The 24,502-nt window shown below is 36.5% G+C and overlaps 1 protein-coding gene across 4 annotated transcripts in view; it reads right to left on the bottom strand.

Annotated features, from left to right (window-relative positions):
* LOC126693063 (valine--tRNA ligase, chloroplastic/mitochondrial 2) overlaps positions 1-24,502 on the bottom strand; it is a 70,401-nt gene that overhangs the window by 12,742 nt on the left and 33,157 nt on the right. For all 4 annotated transcript variants that reach the window (XM_050388923.1, XM_050388924.1, XM_050388925.1 and 1 more), the window contains 9 exons: positions 23,203-23,292; positions 22,776-22,887; positions 16,027-16,137; positions 15,780-15,917; positions 11,041-11,091; positions 10,843-10,955; positions 1,554-1,701; positions 697-801; positions 492-593 (listed from right to left, as the gene is read on the bottom strand). In XM_050388923.1, the coding sequence (XP_050244880.1) occupies positions 492-593; positions 697-801; positions 1,554-1,701; positions 10,843-10,955; positions 11,041-11,091; positions 15,780-15,917; positions 16,027-16,137; positions 22,776-22,887; positions 23,203-23,292 (970 nt within the window). The remainder of the gene's footprint in view (positions 1-491; positions 594-696; positions 802-1,553; positions 1,702-10,842; positions 10,956-11,040; positions 11,092-15,779; positions 15,918-16,026; positions 16,138-22,775; positions 22,888-23,202; positions 23,293-24,502) is intronic.

The following is a 24,502-nucleotide window of genomic DNA, read 5'->3' as shown; positions in this document are numbered from 1 at the left end:
CATTCGACACTAATCAACAATAAACATATTACATTCCCGAAGACCACCCACTGTCAAAATTGAGTCTAAATCTGTCCATGAGAAGAAAGCAACATTTCTAGGCACCTTAGCACCCAAGACACTTCTCCAAGGAAAGCTGACCCCTATGGCACCCCTCAAAGCTTCATAATAAGAGTGAACTGTGAACTTCATACTTTATGGCCTTTACTGGTTTCTACACTATATGATCTTCTCCTCATCTACGAGGGAAATTAGAATAAAACATATCCAAGAAATTATCCAGACTCCAACTCTCAATCCCAATTCCTTCCCCATAGAGCCAAAACTTATGTGCATGTGTGTGTGTGTGTGTGTGTGTGTGTGTGTGTGTGTGTGTGTATAAGGTCCAATCTCTTCCCAATAATCATCTATGATAAAAAAATATTATGCAGATCTGGGACCGCAACATTTTATTATGCAAGACCATGGCTAGACAAATGGACAGCACTTACAGATATATACTGGATGACTTCTTCACTTGCAACAATGGATGCAGATATACGCTTCCCTGGCTCAACAGAATATTCAGCACGAGCATTCCGGATTGCTCTAGTCTAAACACCATAATGAACAAAAATTGAATGAAAGCACTTGACATTTTAAAAAAGCAGGTTGCTTGTTAGGTTTTGAGGGAGAAACAAGAATGGATATACTCACTAAAGCTTGAAAATTTTCGAACTTTTTAATCGAGTTGGCATGTCTTGGAAGTGATGTCTGTGGCCAATGAGACACCATAAGAGCTTCTTTCCTTTGAGGGAGTGCCTGTTTATAGAAGAGATTAAAAAATTCCACAAAACTATCATCATATATTTGTTGCTATATAGTTTTAGTTCATTTCTTCTTCTTCATACTTTTCATCTACGTTACCTATTTGTTTCTTTTTTCTTATTCATTTCTAGAATTCTTTAAAGACCATCTTGATAATACAATTGGTACTACATAGCACTATTTGCCTTGGTATGCTTTCTAATAACTCTACCTTTTGAGCTTCTGCTTCTTCATGTCAACCCCCCCCTCCCCCACCTCGGGTTTTTTTTTTTTTTTTCCTCCCCTCTTGGGTCTCCATATGGACTCTAGTCACTAATCACAATATTTAGGCCTGTCATACGCACTAGAATTATTAATTTGGATATTTGGGTTTACCAAAAAACCCGAGAAAAAGACAAAAAAAAAGGTGCAAAAGTTGCAGTTTGGATATTTGAAGTCAAAATAACTGGGCTGTATTATTTTTTTTTCCTTATTTTTCTCCAAACCCAAATGAAAATTTTCAATCCTGTTTTCAGCAGTCCCTGCATCCTAAATTGTAGGCACCACACGGGCCAGACACATCTACACATACCCATTCCAATGCTGAAATCATACCCAACACCATACCTGAGTTCAAACAAACCTCAACAGATATCTATCCAAACATAACATTTAAATGGAAGAAAACATTAAAGAGCAACTAAAACACTTATAGCCTGCAAAGTTAAATTCAACACAAGTGTTGAAATATTAGAGAAAACATTTACCTGCCATAATTCCTCAGTAACGAAAGGCATGAATGGATGCAGCAATTTTAGTATGTTCTCAAAGATATACAACAGGACTGCCTGTGCTACTGATGAATCTGAATGACCCCTGGAGTTATAAAGGCGAGCTTTACTTGCCTCAATATACCTGAAAAAATGCAGAAGTGAACTGTGGCTAAAAAGAAAGTTAAAAAAGCCAGTCATGCAATACAACACACAACAGGCTTTTATCAGAAATTTTATGATCACTTCACGATACTAGGCTTATACCAACCTACAAAAACATAATGATCCCTTAGCAACCATCATCCTGACCACCAAAAATGTTTTTTTTATTTCTTGTCATAAAATTTAGTTTAAAAACTGAGACGAAAATACTATTTTGGTCCTACATTTTGGGGTCAGTCAATTTGATCCTTACATTTTGGTAGCAATCAATTTGGCCCCTACTATTAACTCACCAACGGAAAATGTCCATGTGGCAAACGGATTACACAATTGGCACATCTTATATTAAAAGATTAAATAAGATGTGTCTAAATTGGCCACATCAGTGCTTAGGTGGGAAAAAAATACACATCAGAAAAATAAAATAAAAGGCTGAATTTAAGAAATTAAATTAATTAAATAAAATTTCAAGCTTTTAATGCACTTCCTTCGGAACCAAAGTGCAACCCAGATACACACTACCAATTCAAAGAATCAGAAGACCTTACACAGTTACACACAAAACAAATCTTCACTTCTCACTCCCACGCTTCCCACCTCCGCCACCTTTATATTGTTTTGATTGAAGTGAATGAGTTTCATTGCTGAAACTAGGCTTTCATTTCCGGATCAGTAATGTAAACAGAAGAAAAATGATATTTATTGATTTTCTCGGGAAACAAACTTGTTTTTAATTTTGAATTTTACCAAAAATGTATGAAATTTTTTTTAATTAAGTATTGTTTTTTGGGTGGATTTGTGTGAATCAGGGATTCAAGTCTGGTTCGTGTAAAATTGTCACTACAAGAAGAACAGTATTAGCACTGAAGTCAGATCCTCTCAAGCCTCAATTGGATCAGATCTGAAAGCAGGAAGAGGATTGTCAACCTCTGGCTCTGACATATGCGAACTACATGCGCAAAAGCTCAAGCTTGAAAACACAAAGCTCATTAGGAATATCACAGATCTGTAAAGGAACTACAGCAATCTTCTGGCAAAACCATTGTATCACACTTTATCCGGATCTGACGCGCTATCCACTGATGAATCAGATCTGGTTTGGATTTGTGCTTTTTTAGGAGGGTTTGGAATTTTTTTTTTTTGTGTGCAAGGTCTTTTGATTCTTTGAATTGGATGGAAAATTGTGTATCTTCCCTCTCAAATTGTCTATTTGGGGTGGTGTTTGGATGCCAAGAAAGTGCAAGAAAAGCTTGGAATTTTATTTAATTAAAATTATTCCTTAAATTCAACCTTTTAATTTTTATTTTATTTTATGTGTCTGATGTGATTTATTTATTTATTTTTTTCCATGTAAGCACTTATAAGCCCAATAAAATTTACATACATCAGCATCGTAATTAATTTTTTAAATTAAATGTCCAATTGTGAAATTTGTTTGCCATGTAGGCATTTTGGACCAAATTGACTGCAAGTTGAAAAATAATAGTGACTAAATTGACTACTACCAAAATGTAGGGACCAAATTGATGCTACCAATGTGGGCTAGTCTTAGCTATTTGGTGGTCGTTGTCTTTTCAACCTTTGTCGCGATTTGTTAGACACTTCTCTGATATTTTTCTGGGTTTGTTGAGTACTGGATCTGTGGCCTTGGGCAATAAGGGTGGGGATGAGACCGTGGCGTTTAGGTGGAGTCTTTTTGCTCCGAGATGGCTTTGATTGGATGTGCGAGGGGGGCAAGACTGTGTGAGGTGGTGGATGTTGTATGGCTAGGGCCAAGTCCTGTTTGTGAGTTGGATCGGCCTTGCATCATGGTGATACCTTCTTAGGATGACTGGTTTTGTTGGGAGAGTGTTCTGGTGGAGGGAGAGGTTGATTTTCTAGAGTTGCGTTCTCGTGTGGGTGACTACCCTTTTGATTGTAGTCCTTTAATGATGATTGTCCCTACTGTCATGGGCTTGGGTTTGTCAATGGAACTGGATAACGTCAATGAGGTATTGTGTTTTGATGATCAGGCTGGTGAAATACAGAATTCGTCCATTCAGTGAATTGGTTGGTCTTCCTTTAAATTGATACGAGAAGATGTGTATTGCTTTGTTACAAAGGTTGAACAAGAAATGGAGGCTGCCAATTTGTCGAATAGGGAAGCCACTGGAGGTAACAAAACAGCCAAATCTAAGAACGAGATAAGGAGTTGGCTGTGTAGACCTTAGGCTAAGGGATTTTTGTGCTTAGATGAAGCTAAAAATGATCTCGTTGAATGTTATAGGTTTGAATGACCATTGGAAACGCATCATAGTAAGAAATTTGTGTTACAAATCCATGGGTAGAACTCACCCTTGAAAACCAGCTTGCAAAAGGAGGGTGCCCAAGAGCTTATAAACACATGGTTAAGTTTACACTTAACCTATGTGGGACACTAGGATCATAACATACCACCATCCTCCGCAGCCGACGTCCACGACGGCTTACTCTAGCGACACTGACCCGTTGGTAGCCCTTTCTCTTTTTGGTGGCTCCACTCGACTATCAGTAACTTTAATCCAACCTCTAGGTCGCCCTTTCCAAGATCTGACCACAAAGCCGCAACTCATTTGATCCCATACTCAATGAGCTACACCCGATTAATCGGGGTGATGGTTGGCTATGATACCAAATGTTACAAGCCCATGGATAAAACTCACCCTTGAAAACCGGCTTGCAAAGGGAAGGTGTCTAAGAGCTTATAAATACATGGTTAAGTTTACACTTAACTAATGTGAGACACTAGGATCATAACAATTTGTTACAAGGGTGGAGGAGTGATGTTGTTTGTTTACAATAAACTAAAATTGCTAGCATGGATAGACAAATGGTTTGTAGTTTGTGGAGTTGCCCTTATTTAGATTGGTTGCTATGGATGTTGATCAGATAAAGGGTGGAGTCCTCATTATGTGGGATAGAACGGTTTTGGAAAAATTGGAGGACATGGTGGGAACTTTTTCTGTGTCAGTTCGGTGGCAAGGGGTGGAGGATAGTTTTCTGTGGGCTTGCTTAGGGGTATACGGCCCAAATGACGATAATGAGAAGGTCACATGTGGGATGAGTTTGTTGGTATTCAACAATATTGAAGTGTACCGTGGTGCTACATTGGGGACTTCAACATTGTATGTTTTCTAAGTGAATGGATGGGAGGTTCAAGACTGACTTGGGCTATGGAAAAATTTTCAGAGTTTATTGAGGATCTTAATTTGATTGATTTGCCTTTGGAAGGAGGGAGGTATGCTTGGTCTAGTGGCACAGACCAGCCTTCGACGTTTAGTATAGATAGAGCTTTGGTTTCTCATGATTGGGAGGAACACTTTACACTATCCGGATGTGATTCAGCAAACTTTACCTCATCCTAATTCTGGCCATTATCCAATCCTTTTGGAGGCAGGATAATGGCAAGGGAAAAAAAGCCCTTTCCGGTTTGAAAACATGTGGTTAAAGTTGGATGGGTTCATGGATAGAATTCAATCTAGGTGGAATCGACATTCCTTTTTTGGTATGCCTAGTTTTGTGCTTGCCAAAAAGTTGAAGGCTTTGAAAGAAGAAAAAATTATTGGATAATTTGAAGAAATTAGATGCTACAGAAGGAGAGCTTGGACTCACAAATGTGGAGAAGTGTGAAAGGGTTGAAATGCAGTCCCTGGTTGAACACTTTCTTACCTTGGAAGAAATATCGTGGAGATAGAAATTGAGGATGTTATGTATCAAGGAACGAGATAATAATATTAAGTTTTATCACAAGATGGAAAACTCATAGAAGGTATAATCATTTGGGTATTTTAGAGTGGATGGGGTGATATATGAGGAGGAATCTGAGGTGGCTGCCTAGGTAGTATAGTTTTTGTTATGAGTATAAAGTTAGGGGCAAAATAGTAATATCGTTGTACTCATTCTTTTATATATATATTTTATGTATTAGGGTTAAATTAACAAACCCAACACACGTTTCCCTCACAGCAGTTTAAAAAAAAAAATTTATATCAAGAGACAGAGGAGTAGAGACCTTTTGAGGACAGTTTGGAGTTTGATCAATCTTGGGGGGGGGGGGGGGGGGGTGGCTTGAAAGGAAGTTTGAGATAGAAATATCATTTAAGTATTTTAGAGTGGATGGGGTGATATATGAGGAGGAATCTGAGGTGGCTGCCTAGGTAGTATAGCTTTTGTTATGAGTATAAACTTAGGGGCAAAATAGTAATATCGTTGTACTCATTCTTTTATATATAAATAATATTTTATGTGTTAGGGTTAAGTTAACAAACCCAACACACGTTTCCCTCACAACAGTTTTAAAAAAAATTTATATCAAGAGACAGAGGAGTAGAGACCTTTTGAGGACAGTTTGGAGTTTGATCAAATTTGGGGGGTGGGGGGGGGGGGGGGATGGCTCGAAAGGAAGTTTGAGATAGAAATATCATGGAGATAGAAATCGAGGATGTTATCTATCAAGGAAGGAGATAATAATAATACTAAGTTTTTTCACAAGATGGAAAACTTATAGAAGGTATAATAATTTGGGTATTTTAGAGTGGATGGGGTGATATATGAGGAGGAATCTGAGGTGGCTGCCTAGGTAGTATAGCTTTTGTTATGAGTATAAGTTAGGGGCAAAATAGTAATATCATTGTACTCATTCTTTTATATATAAATAATGTTTTATGCGTTAGGGTTAAGTTAACAAACCCAACACACATTTCCCTAAACAATTTAAAAAAAATTTATATGAAGAGACAAAGGAGTAGAGACCTTTTGAGCACAGTTTGGAGTTTGATCATTTTTTTTTTTTTTTTTTGTTGAGGGTGGGGGGGGGGGGGGGGGGGGGGAGGAGATGGCTTGAAAGGAAGTTTGAGAAGGAGGAGATCCTTCATGTTGTTAGAGATATGGAAGTTTGGATGGCTTCTCTATGGCTCTTTTCCACCATCGTTGGATAGTTGTGGAGAAATAGGTATTAACTGTTTTCAAGGAATTCTATCAATATAGTAAGTTTGAAAAATCTCTCAATGCTACTTTCATTGCCCTTATTCTTAAAAAGAATGATACCTCAAATATTAGAGATTTTTGGCCTATTAGTTTGGTGGGGAGTGTGTATAAAATCTTGGCTCAGGTTTTGGAATATCGTCTGGGAGGGGTACTAGTTCAGCAAATTTCTTAGTCCCAAAATGGCTTTGTGGGTGGAAGACAAATACTTGACTCAGTTCTTATCGTGAATGAATATGCGGATAGCCTAGTGAAGAGAAAGATTCCAAGGGTTTATTTGTAAGCTAGATATTAGGAAAGCTTTTGATCATATGAATTGGGAGGCACTCCAAAATTTGCTGAAGAGAATGGGTTTAGGGGAGAAGCGGTGTAAATAGATTCGTACTTGTATTTTCACAATTCAATTCTCTACTTTGGTAGATGGATCTCCAACTGATTTTTTTGGAAGTTCAAGGGGATTGAGACAAGGGAATCTGCTATGTCCTATGTTTTTTTAAAATCATGATGGAGAATTTTAGTAGGATGTTGAAGAGAGTGGAGGGGGCAAGTTTAATTCGAGGTTTCAAGGCCGAGGATAGGCAAGGTGATGGGGTATATGTTTCACATCTCTTGTTCGCAGATGATAAGATTATTTTTTGTGATGAAGATGTGGAATAGATTCTTCATATACAAATGTTGCTACTCTATTTTCAAATTGTGATAGGCTAGAAGGTAAATGTGCATGCGAGTGAAATGGTTCCAATAGGGGAGGTTGATAATGTGCATGCTTTGGTAGATATCTTGGGTTCTAGGGTTGGGTCTTTGCCTATGTCTTACATTGGCAAGCCTTTGGGGGCTCCTTATAAGTCCCTTTCTATTTGGAATCCTATTTTGGAGAAAACTGTGAGGAAATTAACAGGGTGGAAGAAGCTTTATTTGTCAAAAGATGGTAGATTTATGTTATTGAGTCATCCTACCTATTATTTGTCACTCTTCACCATTCCTACTTATGTGGCTAATAAGATCGAGAAGATGCAAAGTGTGTGCGTCTATGGCCACTAGGCCTTGGGGATAAGGAAACTCACAACCTTTATTAAAGCCTTATTAGGGACTCTAGCAAGATTGGGTAGGGGTGTTCATGGTTGTGGTTTATGGAGAGCCATCTGAATGGGTTGGGAGGCATTCAACCAACATACTTGGTTTGAGATTGGAGTGGGAAATAGAGTAAAACTCTAGCAAGATTGTTGGTGTGGGGAGAAACCTCTTCAATTGACTTTCCCAATTTTGTATAAGATTGCAATTAATAAAGAGGTTTATGTAGAGTTTTCCTTAGTAGAGGTGGGGGAGAGGAGTTGGGATGTAAGTTTTACTTAGGATCTGAATGATTGGGAGTTGGACTTAGTGTTGGATTTCCTTGAATTTTGGAATCCAGCACCCATTCAACTAAAAATGAGGATCGCATGAAATGGAAGTTGAAGAAGAATGGGAGTTTGACATCCGTTCGTTTTATAATAAATTCCAAGGTCTTATTCCCATCGTCTTTCCAAAGAAGGTATTTGGAAAGTTAAGAAACCTCGACGAGTTTCTTTTTTTGTTTGGGCTACAACTTGGAATAAGATACTTACGGGTTACAATTTGAGACTTAGGGGTTTCGATTTTGTTTACTGGCGTGTAATGTGTTGTCGTTGTGGGGAGATAGTAGAACATTTACTGCTTCTTTGTGAAAAGGCTTATCGGTTGTGGTGTTTTATTTTTCTATCCTTTGGCATTATATGGGTCTTACCAAAATCGATACCATATCTTCTTTTTGTTTGGTAGAATTGGTTGGGAAAGCACTCTTCACATATTTGGAATTTAGTTCCGTTGTGTTTGATGTGGTGTATATGGAAGGAGAGTAATAGGCGGATGTTTGAGGATATGGATAGTTCGGATGGCCAGTTGCTTGCTTCTTTCAATGGTTCTTTGTTTGATTGGTCACAGGCTTGGGAAATTACATCTAGTGAATCCCTCCCTTTGTTTATTAGTTCTCTTCTCTCTTGTATTTAAGTTTTCTTTTTTGCTCTTTCCTTTCTTTCTTTGTACTCCTAGATTATTTTGTGCCCCTTTGCATAAAATAGCTTTATTTATATAGATCTTTCTTACTTATCCAAAAAAAAAAATGTAGGGACCAAAATGGTATTTTCATAAAAAAACTAATAAAGAAACTGAAACCATATAATTGATAATTTTTTTCATACTTTGTATATGGTTTTTTCAACTAATTGGACTTGGTCAGTATAGCTACTCACTTTCCAACCGTACCAGACATCTATGGAGAAACCTTAGGTTTGTTTCTAACCAGTAACAGGGTGTTTGGATAAGCAAAAACTGAGTTATATAACTCAGTTTTCATCACCCAAAACTCAAAAAATGTGGGACCCACTGAGAAAATGCATGTTTGGACAGATTCTTTAGCTTTGTTCTCATCACTCAACTCAAAAATTTGAGTTTGAGTGATGAAAACCAGAAACAAGATTTTGCTGTTTTCAAGTTATTGGATTTGAGTTTCAATGGCAAGATTGTTGCATTGGTGGGTTGCACAACCAGGGGTGTCCACGGGTCGGGCGGGTTGGGTTTGTGCCCAACCCACAACCGACTCGTAAGAGATCGGGTAGGCAGGTGCCCAACCTGTAACCGACCCGTTAAGAGGGTCGGGTTTTGCGGGTCGATTTGCCATCGGGTGGCATCGGTTTTGGGTGAAGCCGAAACCCGACAAAAAACACCGAAAAAGGGCCAAAATCGGTGAGATCTCACCTGATCTGGCCAAGATCAGGTGAGGATTTCCTCAAATCCGATGATTTTTCCCCCAAACTGTGCCGAGAATTGCCAGATCTGGTGTATCTATGCCGGATTTGATTGTTTTGGTCACCGGAATCTGCCAAATCAAGCTGAAAACCTGTCGGAAAGCTGGAGAATTCGCCATAATTTGCTGTCTTCGGGCGGGTCGGGTTTCACGGGTTTTGGAGGGGACTCGAAACTGACCCGCCGGCGTTGAGTTTTGGAGATCAGGACCCGCGTCTGACAGCTGGAGCAGTTGGATTGGGTGAACATGGGTCGGGTATGGGCGGGTGGCTGGGTGGGTTGGACAGCCCTACGCACAACAATGTGTTGTCATGTCATATTAATTGAGACTGTTGGGGCTGGGTTCATTTTTCTTTGTTTCATTTCTTTTTCTTTTCTATGGCACACTCTCATCTGTTCTTCTCTCACTCTCACAGCACCACACACCCACACTCTTTCACCATCTCTCTTCCTCCTCTCACTTTTCTTCCCCTGAAGAATCTGGTGCATCCGAAGTTGAGAAGCTGTCCAGCTGAAGACACGAGCTGATCAAAGGACACGATCTGTCACTGGCGGTCTGTTCTGCCAATTTTGGGTCTGACCAAAGGACATGGTCCCTCTCTCTTTTACACACCATTGATGCTGTTATGGTGTGGCTAGCTATCTTCAGCTTGTGTTGTGCTATAATAGGAATAAATTTTGTAGCCATCAAGTCTAGAGTCAATGGAAATATGGAATACATTGATAATTTGATCACCATGCATGTTGTCTGGTACAAATCTATCGCAAAAGCTTTTATCTTTTCAAATTTTTATCTCCAGCTCCAGGCCACACAGAAGCAATGGCGGGTGGTTGATTGCTGAATTATTATCTTAGACTCTTAGCATAATGCAAGAAAAGTTATGCCATGCCACCCCTCTGTCTCTCTCTGAAAGCCATAAACAATGGTGAGTGATAGCTCGAAGTGAAACGTGTCAAAGTAGGGAAGGAGGTGTGAAATGAAAAAAATGAAAGAGAAGGGACTGTTCTGACCCAGCACAGTAAATGGGTCCCACCACAGTAAATGGGTCCCATCACTTTTTCTAATATTTTGAGTTATAGGGACCAAGAATGTAACCAAACAAGTTTTAATTTGAGTGAGTGAAAAAATAGAGATAGTGATATGAGTTATGGGAACTGAGTTTGAGTTATGAGTAATGGATGATGCTCAATCCAAACAAGCACTAAGTGACTATTCTCTAAAATATAATTGAATATGGATAAAATAAAAAGATTTATTTTCTGATAAAATCTTCATTATTATTATTATTATCTGACTTACCAATCAGCAAAATCACCCCAAAAGAAATCATATGTTTCTCTTCCAACATCTCCAAAGAAAAATTTATCATAACTTGCGGTGGTCATGTCAATAAGCAAATGAAGTTTCGAGACCTGGAATTAAGAGAAAGAAAAATGGTAACTAAAGGAGATATATTGAATTGGCAATACAGAAAACAAATTTTCACAATTGTCTTACCACCCAACGTTCTGGTAAAGGTATCCCAATTAGAGACTCCTCACTGTCAAACTGACAAAAAAAAAAAATCTTTTAAATATACAAAATATGTATTTCCTACCTTATAGGTGCTCTAATTACATCTAGAACGAAATGAAAAATCCTAATCTTAAGTTAAAAAATAATATATATATATATATATATATATATCCTTGATGACATGATGGCCATGAGTAATTGCAAATATTTATCTTCACATTTATGGTTTTTTTGGTTAAAGTACTAATCTGGTCGTCCAACAACAGAGTATTAATGTTCAATTTGGTCCTTGAACTATTAATTATGTCAATTTAGTCCATCAACTATTAATTGTGCCAATTTAATACCTCAACTTTCAAAATTAAGTAAATTTCATACTCAAATGTTTTTTTTTTTTTTTTTTTTTTTGAGATAAGCATCCTCAAATGCATTACATGATGTTTCCTTAACAAGTTGGATTTTCTAAATAAGTCAAACAAAATAGGATGGAGGGAGTAATAAGTACAATCAATTGTATTAAGATTGAAAAATACAAAAAGTGTAATGGAAACAAATGGAGTATACTGGCTGTATCACCCTTATTGTCCCGTCCATTTAAGGGTACAAAGAGCCTATAGAATTACATATCCCAAGGTTGACTCCATCCAAAGACATACAATAGAAACGAGTGCCTGCATATTGGGACTTAAACCTCTCAATATTTAACTCTAGCCCTTCAAAAGTTCTCTGATTTCTCTCCTTCCAAATCTGCCGCATCTGAAACCCTCTTTATGAGTGAAATAGGTTTCAATCCCAGCTTTGTAGTTCTCCCATCAATGCTTCAAGCATTACCAACTTTACTCCAAAAACCACACATGAAATTCCATGACCCTCACTATTGAGGAATGCAAAAGCAAATGATCAACATGCTCCGCATGCCATTTCACATTGCACATCAATTAACAACCACCATACCTCATTTCTAGAGATTTTCCATGGTGAGTACTGAGTAGCCATCCACACATAGAAAGCCACACTCAAAGGAGCCTTACCCTCCATATTGCCTGCCAAGGGAATTTGGAAACAGAATTCCCTCTTAGAGCCCTAATAATACAAGGCAAACACTGAAACACCCATTTTTCTTAATTTCCAAATCACCTTGTCTTTCATACACAAACTAATTTGGATGGAAAATAAAATCTCAGAGGAATTATCTAAACACTGCAACTCCTAGTCCTCATGTCATCTTTCAAGATTCCCGTGAACCTAATATATTTTAAACCTTCCCTTGTTTGGTTGTAGCCCAAGGGAATTCAGATGTCCACAAGCATATGAATTGCCACCAAACCTCAATTCTATGGTAAAGTGGATTCCCTCAAAAAAAGGTGGGTGACTACATTCTAAAGGCTATGAAAATTTATAATATAAGTGACAATCATACCCTCAATTTAGTACCATTTGACTAACAAAAATATAGTTTTTCTTATCTTATACAATCCCCAATTTATTACCCTGTCTTAATTTAATTTTTTTCATTTGAGTTTATGTGAACTATTGTTATCTATTTTTTATCTCAATTTTATTTAATTTTTGACATAACATTATTGAATGTCTTAAAGTAGAATATATGAGATAATTCAAGTTTATCTGGATAGAATATATTTGAACTAGGGTTTTCTGGATAGAATAAACCAGTCTTAAAGGATCCTCACATCAGAGGTATTCTTATCAAATTCCTAATCAAATTAAACATGGTATAATTACAGTCTTTGACATTAAGGCATCATGCCAATGACCTCTACCTCAAGAGGCACTTCCTTCCTTTGTAGATTTGACGTGGATAAGGGCACTAGCTCTCAAATTTTGGCATGACTTATGGTGCAGAGATCAGGTTCTATTAGAGGATTTTTCGGAACTGTATCATATTGAGCATTTTAAGTAGTGTTTAGCGGCTCACATGCAATGTTCTATTGCTAATCTTGATCAGACCTGTTGAGTTATTGTTGTTACTTTCTCTATCCACTTTTTTATTTATATTGCTTAAAGTATATTTTTGCAATCTTGCTAAATTGCTTTAATATAAATATACTAGCCTCATCACCACTTTGTGCGTGCAATGAAGCTCTCTTTTTTTGTTGGGGTTTAGTATCAAAATTTTTCCTTCATCACAATTTGAAAAAATAGATAGGATTTTTTTTTTTTTATTATTTTTTTCTGAAGAGAATAGGATTCCTATTTTAATTAGAAGCTTTTGCGTGTTTATCCAAATCCAAATTGATAATGTAATACATCCAAAATATATATATATATATACACACACACATAATGTAATAGTTTAAAAAAGAAACATGGGATAGTTTTTCCTTTTTTTTTTTTTGGTAGGGGTAGTTATTTTCTTTTCTTTTTTTGAACGTGGTTAGTAGTAAGTTAATGTTGACTATCTAGTGGGAAGTTAATAACCAATAGTTTTTTTTCTTTTAACTTTTGTCTATTTACGGTTTTAACCTCATTTCTTATTTTTAGGAATAAGGATAAATTAATTAAATTAGGGATATTTTTGGAAGTGAAAAGGGCAATAACTAATTTTGTGAATCCTCTTAATATATAGAAATGCTAGGTGTGGGCTCGACTAACTATGCCCTAAACCTTACTTTTCTGTCTCTCCCTAATCTCCTCTTCCCTTTTTTCTCTGTTAACCCTAATTTTCATATTCTACAACTCAACTTGGCATCAGAGTGCCCTGATCCAGCCCTAGACCAAATCAAATTGATCCTGGGATAATAGAGGGTGCTGACATCAGCATCTGTCCACTGACCTCAGCATGACACCATGTTGGCATTGGGGCTAGTACAGACAGCTTGGACTGGCGATCATATGGTTTACTTGCCTCTCTCTCAAAGTAAATAAGGTAATTTTTGTCAAATTTTTAGGAGCCATTTAGAGTGAATGGTCTTTTTTTTATATAAGTACTAAAATTATGTAAATCAAGAAACGAGTCACCCAAGAATACAGGAAGTATATTGGGGTAAACAATCTTCTAATACCCAAACCACCCGAAGAAAGAGGAGTACAAACATCTGCCCATTTAACTAGATGAGGTTTAGTCTCTTCCCCCATACCACCCCATAAAAATTTCCATTAAGAGTTTTTCAATATGATAAGCCACATCTGTGGGAATAGGAAATAAAGAGAGAACGTAGGTAGGCAAGCTCGAAAGAGCACTCTTAATATAAGTGACTCTTCCTCCCTTAGATAAATATAAACATTTCCATCCTGCAAATATCCTTTCCTCCTTCTCTAAAATTGGATTCCATATGCCCTTTCTTTGAAATTAGCACCCAATGGAAGACCCACCCTACTTGCATCCTAGCACATCCACCAAAAGCATAATGTTCGGAACCACTGCCATAGGAACCAACTCAGACTTGCCCCGATTAATTTTTGAACCTGAAACTGCCTTTAACCAGATGAGCACCATACGTAGTAGCAAAAGTTGATCAACATCAGAGTCACAGAAAATTCGTAAGCAAAGAGATGAGACTTTACTAAAGAACTTCCTTCTAGATGGCCCACCTTGAAGCTTGATATACGGCCTTCATTGACAGCCTTATCCAACATTTTACCCACTGTATCCATGACAATGACGAAGAGAAAAGGAGATAATAGATCACCTTATCTATATTTTCCAATGGCTTTTGGGTTTATCGGCATATTTTTTTCGATGTGTGATTTTGGAGCTTTTTTGCTTGTTTTGTTGGTTGGGCCTAGTCCCATAAGGGCTAAATCAGACCAAGGAAGATTAGTTTGATGGTTATTTGCAGATTTGTGAAATTTTTTTTGCTTTGTGAATTTGAGAGGCTTGTCCTCCTTGGATAGTGTTATGGAGTGTTGTTTCTTTGTTGAAGTTTCACTTGTTTTTCAGCCCTTTTAGCCTATTTGGGAGATTGTGATTTTGGAGCGACTGGTTGTAATCTAATTTTTGTGATATCGCTAGAGAGTTGGGGACTATTGTTTTAAGTCTTTTCCGAAATCAGTGGGTCACATGTCAAAGCGTGATTGATCTGTTATCTAGTTGGCGAGGTCAGTTGGTAGATCTCAAAGGATAGGCATTTCAAATACACCCTTGTTGTCTCATGTGAAGCATTTGGAGAAAAAGAAATAGTTGGATCTTAAAAGCATGTGAAAGATCACCTAAAACTCTTATTCCTAACTCCTAAGATGCGTATATGACCGGATGACAACCACAGAATATTATTCTTTTTCGAAATTATTTGTGTAGCTTGATCTTTGTAATTTTTAATAAATTACCAATTGTCCAAAAAAGTTAAACTGTAAGGAAATGATAAATTTAATCAGTTAACCATAATTCTAACACTCTCCCTCATGTGTGGACCCAAACTCCCCCTTCAAAAGTGGGGCCTAACACATGAGATTTTTAACATTTTAAATTGGAGGTAGAGTGGAGACAGGGATTGAACTCAAGACCTTCTACTCTGATACTATGATAAATTCCAATTTTCCCAAAAGCTTAAATTGTTAGGAGACGGTGAATTTAATCACTTAACCATAATTCTAACAATTTCCTATCATAATTGTTGGTGTATCTGTTGTATACTTTCTCTGTACTTAATTAATCTTTCCTCTCTGGTTAAACAAAGAATGTTCTATAAAATATAGGTTTTTTCCTAGCATCATAGTATTATTTCATTGACCTCATCAAAAGAGAATAAAAATGAACAAACCTTATAAGCCAATATATTTTTCCAAGCAGATGCATCATTCCGAGTAGGTAAATTCTGCAACAAAAAGTTGCCGGCATTCCACAATTTGTTGGTGAAGGCCTTGTTTGCAGTCAACCTCTCAGTGGATAAATTAAGGTCCTGCAAGAAATGGATATAAGTCAGTTGATAAGGTAAATTTTCGTAAGCCCATAAAGCCTGTTAAAATGTTGAAACAATGCAGCATTTAAAGGAATTATAACAAACAGACCTGGCCAGGAGTTCCTAAGGCAAGTGTGAAACGTAAAGCATCAGTGCCAAAATCCTTGATAGTATCAATTGGATCTATAACATTACCCAGTGTTTTTGACATTTTATGCCCCTGAAAAGATTTATTAGAAGTACAAAGACAGATCAATATATAGGGCAATGGTAAACTATATAGCCACACTAGAAAGATTTGTTTTTTTTTTTTTTTTGATAAGCCAAGGAAAAAAAAGATGTCCTAAAAACCTAATGAGAACAAAATTGATCTTGTCAAAAGAGAGCATACGATTCCATTTCACAGTATATTTTGTACTTCATTGCAAACATATTGCTGCAAAAGCTATCAAACTTACACAAAAGTATTGTGAACTTTTTCATTTTTGGCATTTCCTTTTCTTTTGAGTTTTTTTTTTTTTTTTTTTGGGTGGGGGGAGTCAGGAAGAAAATATTGAAAGAAGATTGGTACAAGAGGGAGGCAGTCTAAACCTAATACGAAAGGAAAAACGCTAGTCATATATGCGCTATACCTCCCAAGGACTAGTCTATCACAATTGAGACTTCTTGTAGTTGTTAATAAATCCCAAATCAACCCATTATATGTATGATGTGGGACTAATCAAACACCCACAATACACACACTTAATCAATATCCAGTCAAACCTAAGGCATCACAATATCTTTCTAGAATGATACAACTCTCACTAACACTCCCTCTTGAAGCTGATATAGGTCATGTAAACCTAGCTTGGAACAAATACTCTTCTCGACTCTACATAAAGACTTTGTAAAGACATCAACAAGTTGGTCCTCAAATCTCACAAATGGTGTAGCTATTTCTCCACTCAGTATGAGAAACGAAATGGTAGTCTACTTCAATGTACTTGTTCCTTTCATGGAAGATGGGGTTGGAAGCAATATGCATATCTATCATAGGATGGTGGAATAGGAGTAGGTACTGAGAAGCCTAACTCCCAAATGAAGTGTTGTAACCAAGGTAGCTCACTAGTAATATGTGACAGTTCTTTGTATTTTGCTTTTGCACTCGACCAGGAAAACTCTATTATGCTTCCTACTTTTCCATGTTATGAGGTTTCCTCGTAAGGTGTAATATCCCGTGGTGAACCTTCTATTTGAAAGTGATCTTGTCTAGTCAGCATCAACAAAGCCATCTACCTTAAGATGAATGCTTTTTCAACAATCTGCCTTGTCCTAGAGCTCTATTTAGGTATCGCACATCCCAATGTGAGATTCTTGGAGCTCCTAAGAATTGACTCATCACACTAACTACATATGAGATAATTAAGCTTCCCAACTAATTTACGGAAGGACAAAATTTAGTTACAAAATTAGTTGTAGCTTAAGGCTATAAACTCACTTTGTAAAATAAATATTACAACATATTTTGAAAATTTAGCCGTTGAATTGCATGTTCTTTATGCTCTTAATACACATATTAAATTTTGTGTCAATCTGATATTATTTACTATATGAATTATAAACTTATATTTTGTGCATAATTTATATTTATAAAAACTTACAATTTAAAAAATTTATTAATGATATAGCTATTGATATTTAATTTTATTAAAATTTTGCAAGCATGAAAGATATAAGAAAATACAATCCAATGGTGGATTTGTCAAAATTCACCTCTTATAAAAAGATATTAAGTAAGTTTGTAGCCTAAAACTACAACTAATTTTGTAGCTAAACTTCATCTTTAACAGAATTGGTTAAGATTTGAAAGAGTTGTTGTAAGAATTGTCTCAATTTGGTAATGCCTTCAAAATCATCCCCAATAATTACTGTCATTCATATAGACAACAAGTAGTATGCGTTTAGTATTAATATGTAAATTGAAAACCCAATGATTCACGGAGACCTAATTCCATGACAACTTTAGAAAATTTTCCAAAACATGCTCTTGGTGACTATTTGCGACCATATAATGTTTTCTTTAGATTGTAGACACTACCCTAATACTCCTTAAGCAACCAATCCATGTGGTTGCCCATATGTACTTCCCCAGGTGGGTCACCATGGAGAAATGCGTTCTTGGCATCCAACTGATAGAGAAGACAATCAAGATTGACCACAAGGGACATCAAGAATTGTCAATGAATAACCAAGAAATACATAGAGTGAAGACCAAGTTTGTCAAATCCTTGAACAAAATTGTGATTGTAACAAACATATCCAAAAACTCTAGGAGGCGAATGGAAGTATTAAGAAGAAGGAAATAGGATAGATTGAGGGGATGCTCCATCAACAACAGTGGATGGCATCTTGTTGATAAGGTAACATGTAGTCAATTTGGCATCACTCCAGAACCATTTAGGCATGTTTGTATAAACAAGAGGGCTTGAGCCACGTTAAGAAGCTGGTTCTTTTTGTGCTCAATAACACCAATTTGTTGTGGTGTGAGGACAAGTGGTCTGGTGTACAATTCCTTTGTCAAACATATAAGAGGAAAAGGATGACTTTTGGACATTTTCACATTGTCAAATCGTAAGATATGAATTTCTGGCCAAACTGAATTTTTTTTTTTTTTTTGATAAGTAAGAATGATATATATATTCGAAAGGCTACTCTATGCATGAAAAGCACAAAGCAAACCAGAAAATTACAAGAAGAAAAAGACAGAGAAAATACATAGACGAAAACCAAGCAACAGATTAATTACAAAAGAGATAGAGAGCTAAGAAAAGAAAGGAGAGAATCAATAGTCGTGAGTCCCCAAGTCCGAGACCAATCAAAGAGATTTCTACTAAAAGAAGCAAGCATTTGATCACCGGAACTATCCAAATCCTCAAAAGTCTGCCGATTCTGTTCTTTCCAAAGACACTATAGTATGCTGCAAAATATCACAGATTTGATCAACTTGTGCTGTTGCTGCCATTTGCAATTTTTAAAAAATTTTGAAGCTTCTAATGGCCCAAAGGAGAGGAAAGAGAGGCGGAAAAAGGGGAAATCAAATGGAAGTTGGGGAAGGAGTTAAAGCCAACCCTCTGGTGAACAGGAATGGTGGATGGAATCAGAATATAAAGAGAGGATATGAGATTGCAGAACCAAGGAGACAAGTTGAGTCACTTATGGAGGTGGTGCAGTGTTTGCAGCCTCCTCATGAGGCTATTGATGAGTCTGATGACTCTCACTCTCATTTTAAGAATCCTTTTGGAGTTCCTCCAAGGGAAAGCCCTTGCGTGGAAAGAAATGAGCCAAGCCTAGACTACAAACTTCAAGGTTGAAATTCTAGAATTTCAAGGGAGTCTTAAACTGGAAGACTTTGTGTATTGGCTTAACACTGTTGAGAGGATGTTTCATTATTATGAGGTTATGGATGAAAAGAAAGTGAGGCTAGTCACTATTCGCCTTAAGGGAGATCTTCTGCTTGGTGGGAACAATTACAAATTTCTTGCCAACAAATTGGTAAAGTCAAGATCAAGAATTGGAAGAAGATGAAGAAAAAGCTTCGCGAGCAATTTCTCCTTTCAACTACACCCAAGCACTCTACAAAGACCTACACAACCTTAGGCAAGAAGGTAGTGTTGAAAAGTATATGGAGACATTTCACCAACTTGTAGTAAGGGTAGATTTAAATGAAAGTGGAGAACAAATGGTTGCAAGGTACTTGAGTGGATTGAAGCCATCCATCCAAGATGTCCTTAGCCTTCAATCATTGCGGAACATGCTGGAAGCCTACAACCGGGCTTTATTGGTGGAGAAACAACAAACTAGGCCTGCTTTGAGATCTGGACAGTGGGGTTCCAGGTATGGTTGGGATTTTTAACCAATATAAGGTTGGGAATTCAAGTACAAATGGAAGAGAAGAAACTCCTGGTGTTGGACAGCAACCAACAAGTCCTGTATCTGCTATTACAGCCCCAAAACAGCCCTAAACAGCCACTGTTTAGGGCAGCCAGCCAGCCCCTTATTTTGACTTCTCAAATCTGCCATATATTCTCATTAATTTCAGCTTTGACTTATGCTGTGATAGCCTGCCTAGATGTGACTATTACCTAGTTTATTTCCTAGTAGTTAAAGATCATAAATAGGCTTGTTATGTAAGAGTAGAATCAGTTTTTTTTATATGTAGATTTAACTTGTTTCAGACCTGGACAGAAACTCTGTTTCTCTAGTTTTCCTCTGTAAATCCAGCTTTGATTCGTAATTCCAAGGCAATTCTAGTTCAAGTTCTCAATTATTTGATCTCGATTTCCATCAACTTGACACTTCAAAGTGGATATAGATGGATGACCAAGTTGACAACGCCACTAGAAAGAATATAGTGAATATTGAAGTGCTTGTTGAGGAGAGAAAGGTGCAAAATCCAGCTAATAGAGACCTCCAATTTCATGCCCCTTACCATACCAATCATCCACTTTGTCTTAAGATCCTGAAAATTACAGATAGAAGGATAAAAACTAACGCAACACTTAAGTTATTTGGTGAATTTACTAATTGCCAACAAATTAAAGGAAAACGAATAATGTGAAAAACTCAATATCAGGAACTTAGATGAGTGATTCTAAAGCCCCAGACAGTGGCTAATGAACCGTTGACTAAAGTAACACTCTGAGGTGATGAGACAGGATGATAATCAGAGAAATGAGTGAACACACCAATCATATGTTCAGGAGATGTAGTTAATTGAGCTAGAGTGGTTATGGAGGAGGAAGCGAGGAAGCTACTTGCTAATGATGGGCTGGAAATTGAACATACCCATCCTTTGGTGTAGAGTTCATCCTTGTTTACTGGGTGGCAGATGTCCTGATGCTACGGTGTAGTCATCCTAGGAGAAGGCCCGATTGTCCAACTCAGAGGGTTTGCCATTATATCTCAATAATAGTCCACTGTATGATTGTTGCTGCCGCAATGCGTGCACTTTTAAGGTTCCTAGTTTCCAAAGTGTTTGCCTCCCCTTGAATATGCGTAGTAACAGTCGTAACTGGTTAATACATATTTCTCTCCTTGAGTACACACGTGACTTGAGAGTAATATTCTGCCAAACTTTGGCTACCTTGCTCAAGATCGAAATATTGCTTATGTATACCATACAAGCAACATTTTCTGATCAAGAATAAATGTGCGGCTACAAAAGATATCAGATAGCCATTGCAGACTGAAGGTGCATTAGAGCAATCCCAATGTTTGGTTCTCAACTGGATAGCATAAGAGTAATGATCAAACTATCCTCTTGGTCTCACAGACTTGCAGAGACAACTGAGGAAGTAGTACTGAAGCAATCAAAATCAGTGGTATCAGTCATAGAGGCACAGGATGTTCACTTTTCAGATAAAAGGCGATCAAATAACGAGCCCATGCGCAAACCAACACCACAAGACAACCAAACAAGACGCAGTTTATCCATATCCAGGACAGGGACTGACCAACAGTAAGAACCAAACAAGGGTTGACTTTGACAAACAATAATGCCAAAGAATCTCACAAACATCCTACAACCACCCTACTAGTGCAAAAATTGGTCACCGACAATCGAAAAACTTATGAACCCATTCTCACCAAGAATCAGACACTGTACAGATGACCAGAAAAGTCAAAATTGACTGGAATAGACCGAAACCACTAAGAACTTCCTCGAATCTACCAGAAATCAATACAGAGTATAGAGGACACCAATCAACTATGAAAATTTGAAACATCAAGAAACAACCACCACCATAGCCACTGACATTTTTCTGCCATTTCACTACCAAATTGCAACGACAACAATGGTGATGAAGATGACAAGCCTTTCTAACATCTTCATGCACCTCCCAACATTAAACAAAACAAAAGTTTACCTAGAAACAACCCGGCAAAGTAGTTCAAAAAAAAAAAATCAGCAAATAAAAAAAATGAATTAAAAAAAAAGGGAGGTATATAAAATATGTAAATAAATAAAATTTTTAAAAAGGTATTTGGTCAATTCAACTCTCCTGCACTTATACCATGTTAATGAAAATAAAGTGACACAAAGAAGCAATCATAAAAGGAAGGGTCTATTTTCTTAGCTTGCCCTCACCTCAATCCATTCCATCCTCATCATAACAACAACAACAACAACAACAACAAAATAATAATAATAATAATAATAATAATAATAATTATCATTATTATTATTAACTAAATAAACATTGGTCATTAATTAAACTAATTGGGTTCAAAGTTGAAAATACAAAGAACTTTTATTATGTCTCATTTAGTCATTTCTCACATCCAAAAACACTTCATCACTGGACCACTTTTAATCTAAAACTCTTTTATCACAAAAGTTCTATGGCTAAATCTCTACTTCCTACAGCAAATCAGACAGACCCCTCCAAAATAAAGTTGGCTCAACCTTTATTTTCTTTTTCTTTTTTTGATAAGAAAAGTTGGCTCAACTTTGCTCCCTAGATTTAAAAATTTCAGTTCTATATTTGGAAGTTTAATTTAGAGCAATGTAGTCATTTTGTCCAATAGACTTACAATGCCTATATTGATGGCTTGGTTTGTCTCAACCTCTATCACAACATCAAATTCCATGACACCATTATCAAATTGGACAAGACTTCATTGCTCAAGTCGCATAGGACTTCACTGCTTAAAAAGTGAAATTTATAGAGACAAATACCAAAAATACCTAAAACAAATAAAGAAATAGTATGCTGAACTTTGAGAGAGGTCTAGAAAGACAACACATTGAGCGCTGCAATTAGTAAATATAATACCAATGTCAAAGCAAAAGGTTCACCTATGCACTAAACTCACTTGCGAGTCTCGGATGAGTCCATGTAGATAAACATATGAAAATGGAATGGTCCCCGTGAACTCAATTCCCATCATGACCATCCTTGCCACCCAAAAAAACAGTATGTCATGCCTGTCCATATATGAAAGCAGTATCAACTTCTGCAATCTTTCAAATATGATAGTAAAACTTTATTCATGGGCTCAAAAACACAAAATAAAGTCAGCAATTTGTAGTTCATTAGCAGCATAAATGGCACCTAGCAGATGACAGGCACCTACTAATCAGATTAAGTTACCATCACTAAATATTCCCCAGACAGCAGCCCCAGGTTTCACATCTGGCATTACTGCATCAGATAATATATATATATATATATATAGAGAGAGAGAGAGAGAGAGAGAGAGATCAATAGGGCAGGAGAAGCTAGCTAGGGAAACACATTACCCAGTTTCAAGCATTGTTGTTGGATAAAACCGTCTAAAATCCTCTTCTGAAACATCTGGCCATCCAAGTGTACTAAAAGGCCATAGTGCACTGAACATAGGAGTAAGAAAAAGCTTATTCAAAAGAATGTCTACGTATGTATGTATGTATGTGTGTGTGTATGCATGTAAGTACGTATCATTTACAGATAACAAAAGAGCTAATATTTGAACAACCAGGGACAAAGTGTTCATGTGTGGAACCACAAAGTAGAACACCAAGAGCTGAGATTTGATAAAACTATAAGACAAATAAAAAGGATGCTTCATTTTAAAATTCTAAATTCATGAACTAAGAAATCAAGTAATACAATCAAATATCAAGTCATCTAAGCAGCTACTGAATCTGGTTTATTTCTAAAAATAACAATTAATACAATCATTCAAAAAAAAAAAAAAATGACCTATAAATGCAAAATCCTGTTAAACCACTGAATGAAACTTATAATTTGAATATTTTGTCAAAAAGATCACTTTTAAGCCATATAAAATTTGAATAAGACATTTATTTGGCAGCAATTACACATGCACTTAATGGGGATCGAACCCACCATCTTACCCTCCACCATGCTCTTACAAGAGGAGGAGATGTCATTTGAGCTAGAACTCAATGGCAAGACATATTAACCATTTGGTATTCGGACAAACTATCAATGGCATATCATTATTAACTCATTGATTAGAAATTTGCAGCTACACAATCATTAAAAGCACATTGATCATCAATATTACCTAGCAGATCAAAATTAAAATTTTGCTGAAGTCATGGAAGTCCTATTTTAAGACATGAAAAGTAAATATGTACATGAATAAATAAAGATCCAATGTTCATTTGTTTTATAATCTTTTATTAAAAAAAAAAAAATTGATCAAAAATTAATTTGCAGCAATACTTTTTATCCAAAAGTTTGGTTGGACGATGAAATCTGTAATCTGAGACATGACATATAAAACAAATCCATGCTTTCTCTAACATTTTTTAATCTAAGAAAATTGGTCAAATTTCACTCTCTTTTCTTATTGTTAAAAAAAATTTAATACATAAGATTGGTTTTCATAATAACATTTAGAGTTCTTCAAAGAAGACAGACCATGAAATAATTTTCCTTGCGGTATAAATTTGATAACAAGTGAGTGTGAGGCAGCAGAAACTAGTGTTTGAGACAAATAAAATCAAGGTGTCCATCATCAGGAAGGACATAATAGAATCTTTTTAAATAAGTGATGAAATTATTGAAAAATAAATATGAGAAAAAAAATAC

The sequence above is a fragment of the Quercus robur genome, chromosome 7 (genome assembly GCF_932294415.1).
Source record: "Quercus robur chromosome 7, dhQueRobu3.1, whole genome shotgun sequence".
NCBI classification, from domain to species: Eukaryota; Viridiplantae; Streptophyta; class Magnoliopsida; order Fagales; family Fagaceae; genus Quercus; species Quercus robur.
Note: the sequence above shows the minus strand (reverse complement) of the source record. Positions and strands in the feature narration are given on the sequence as shown.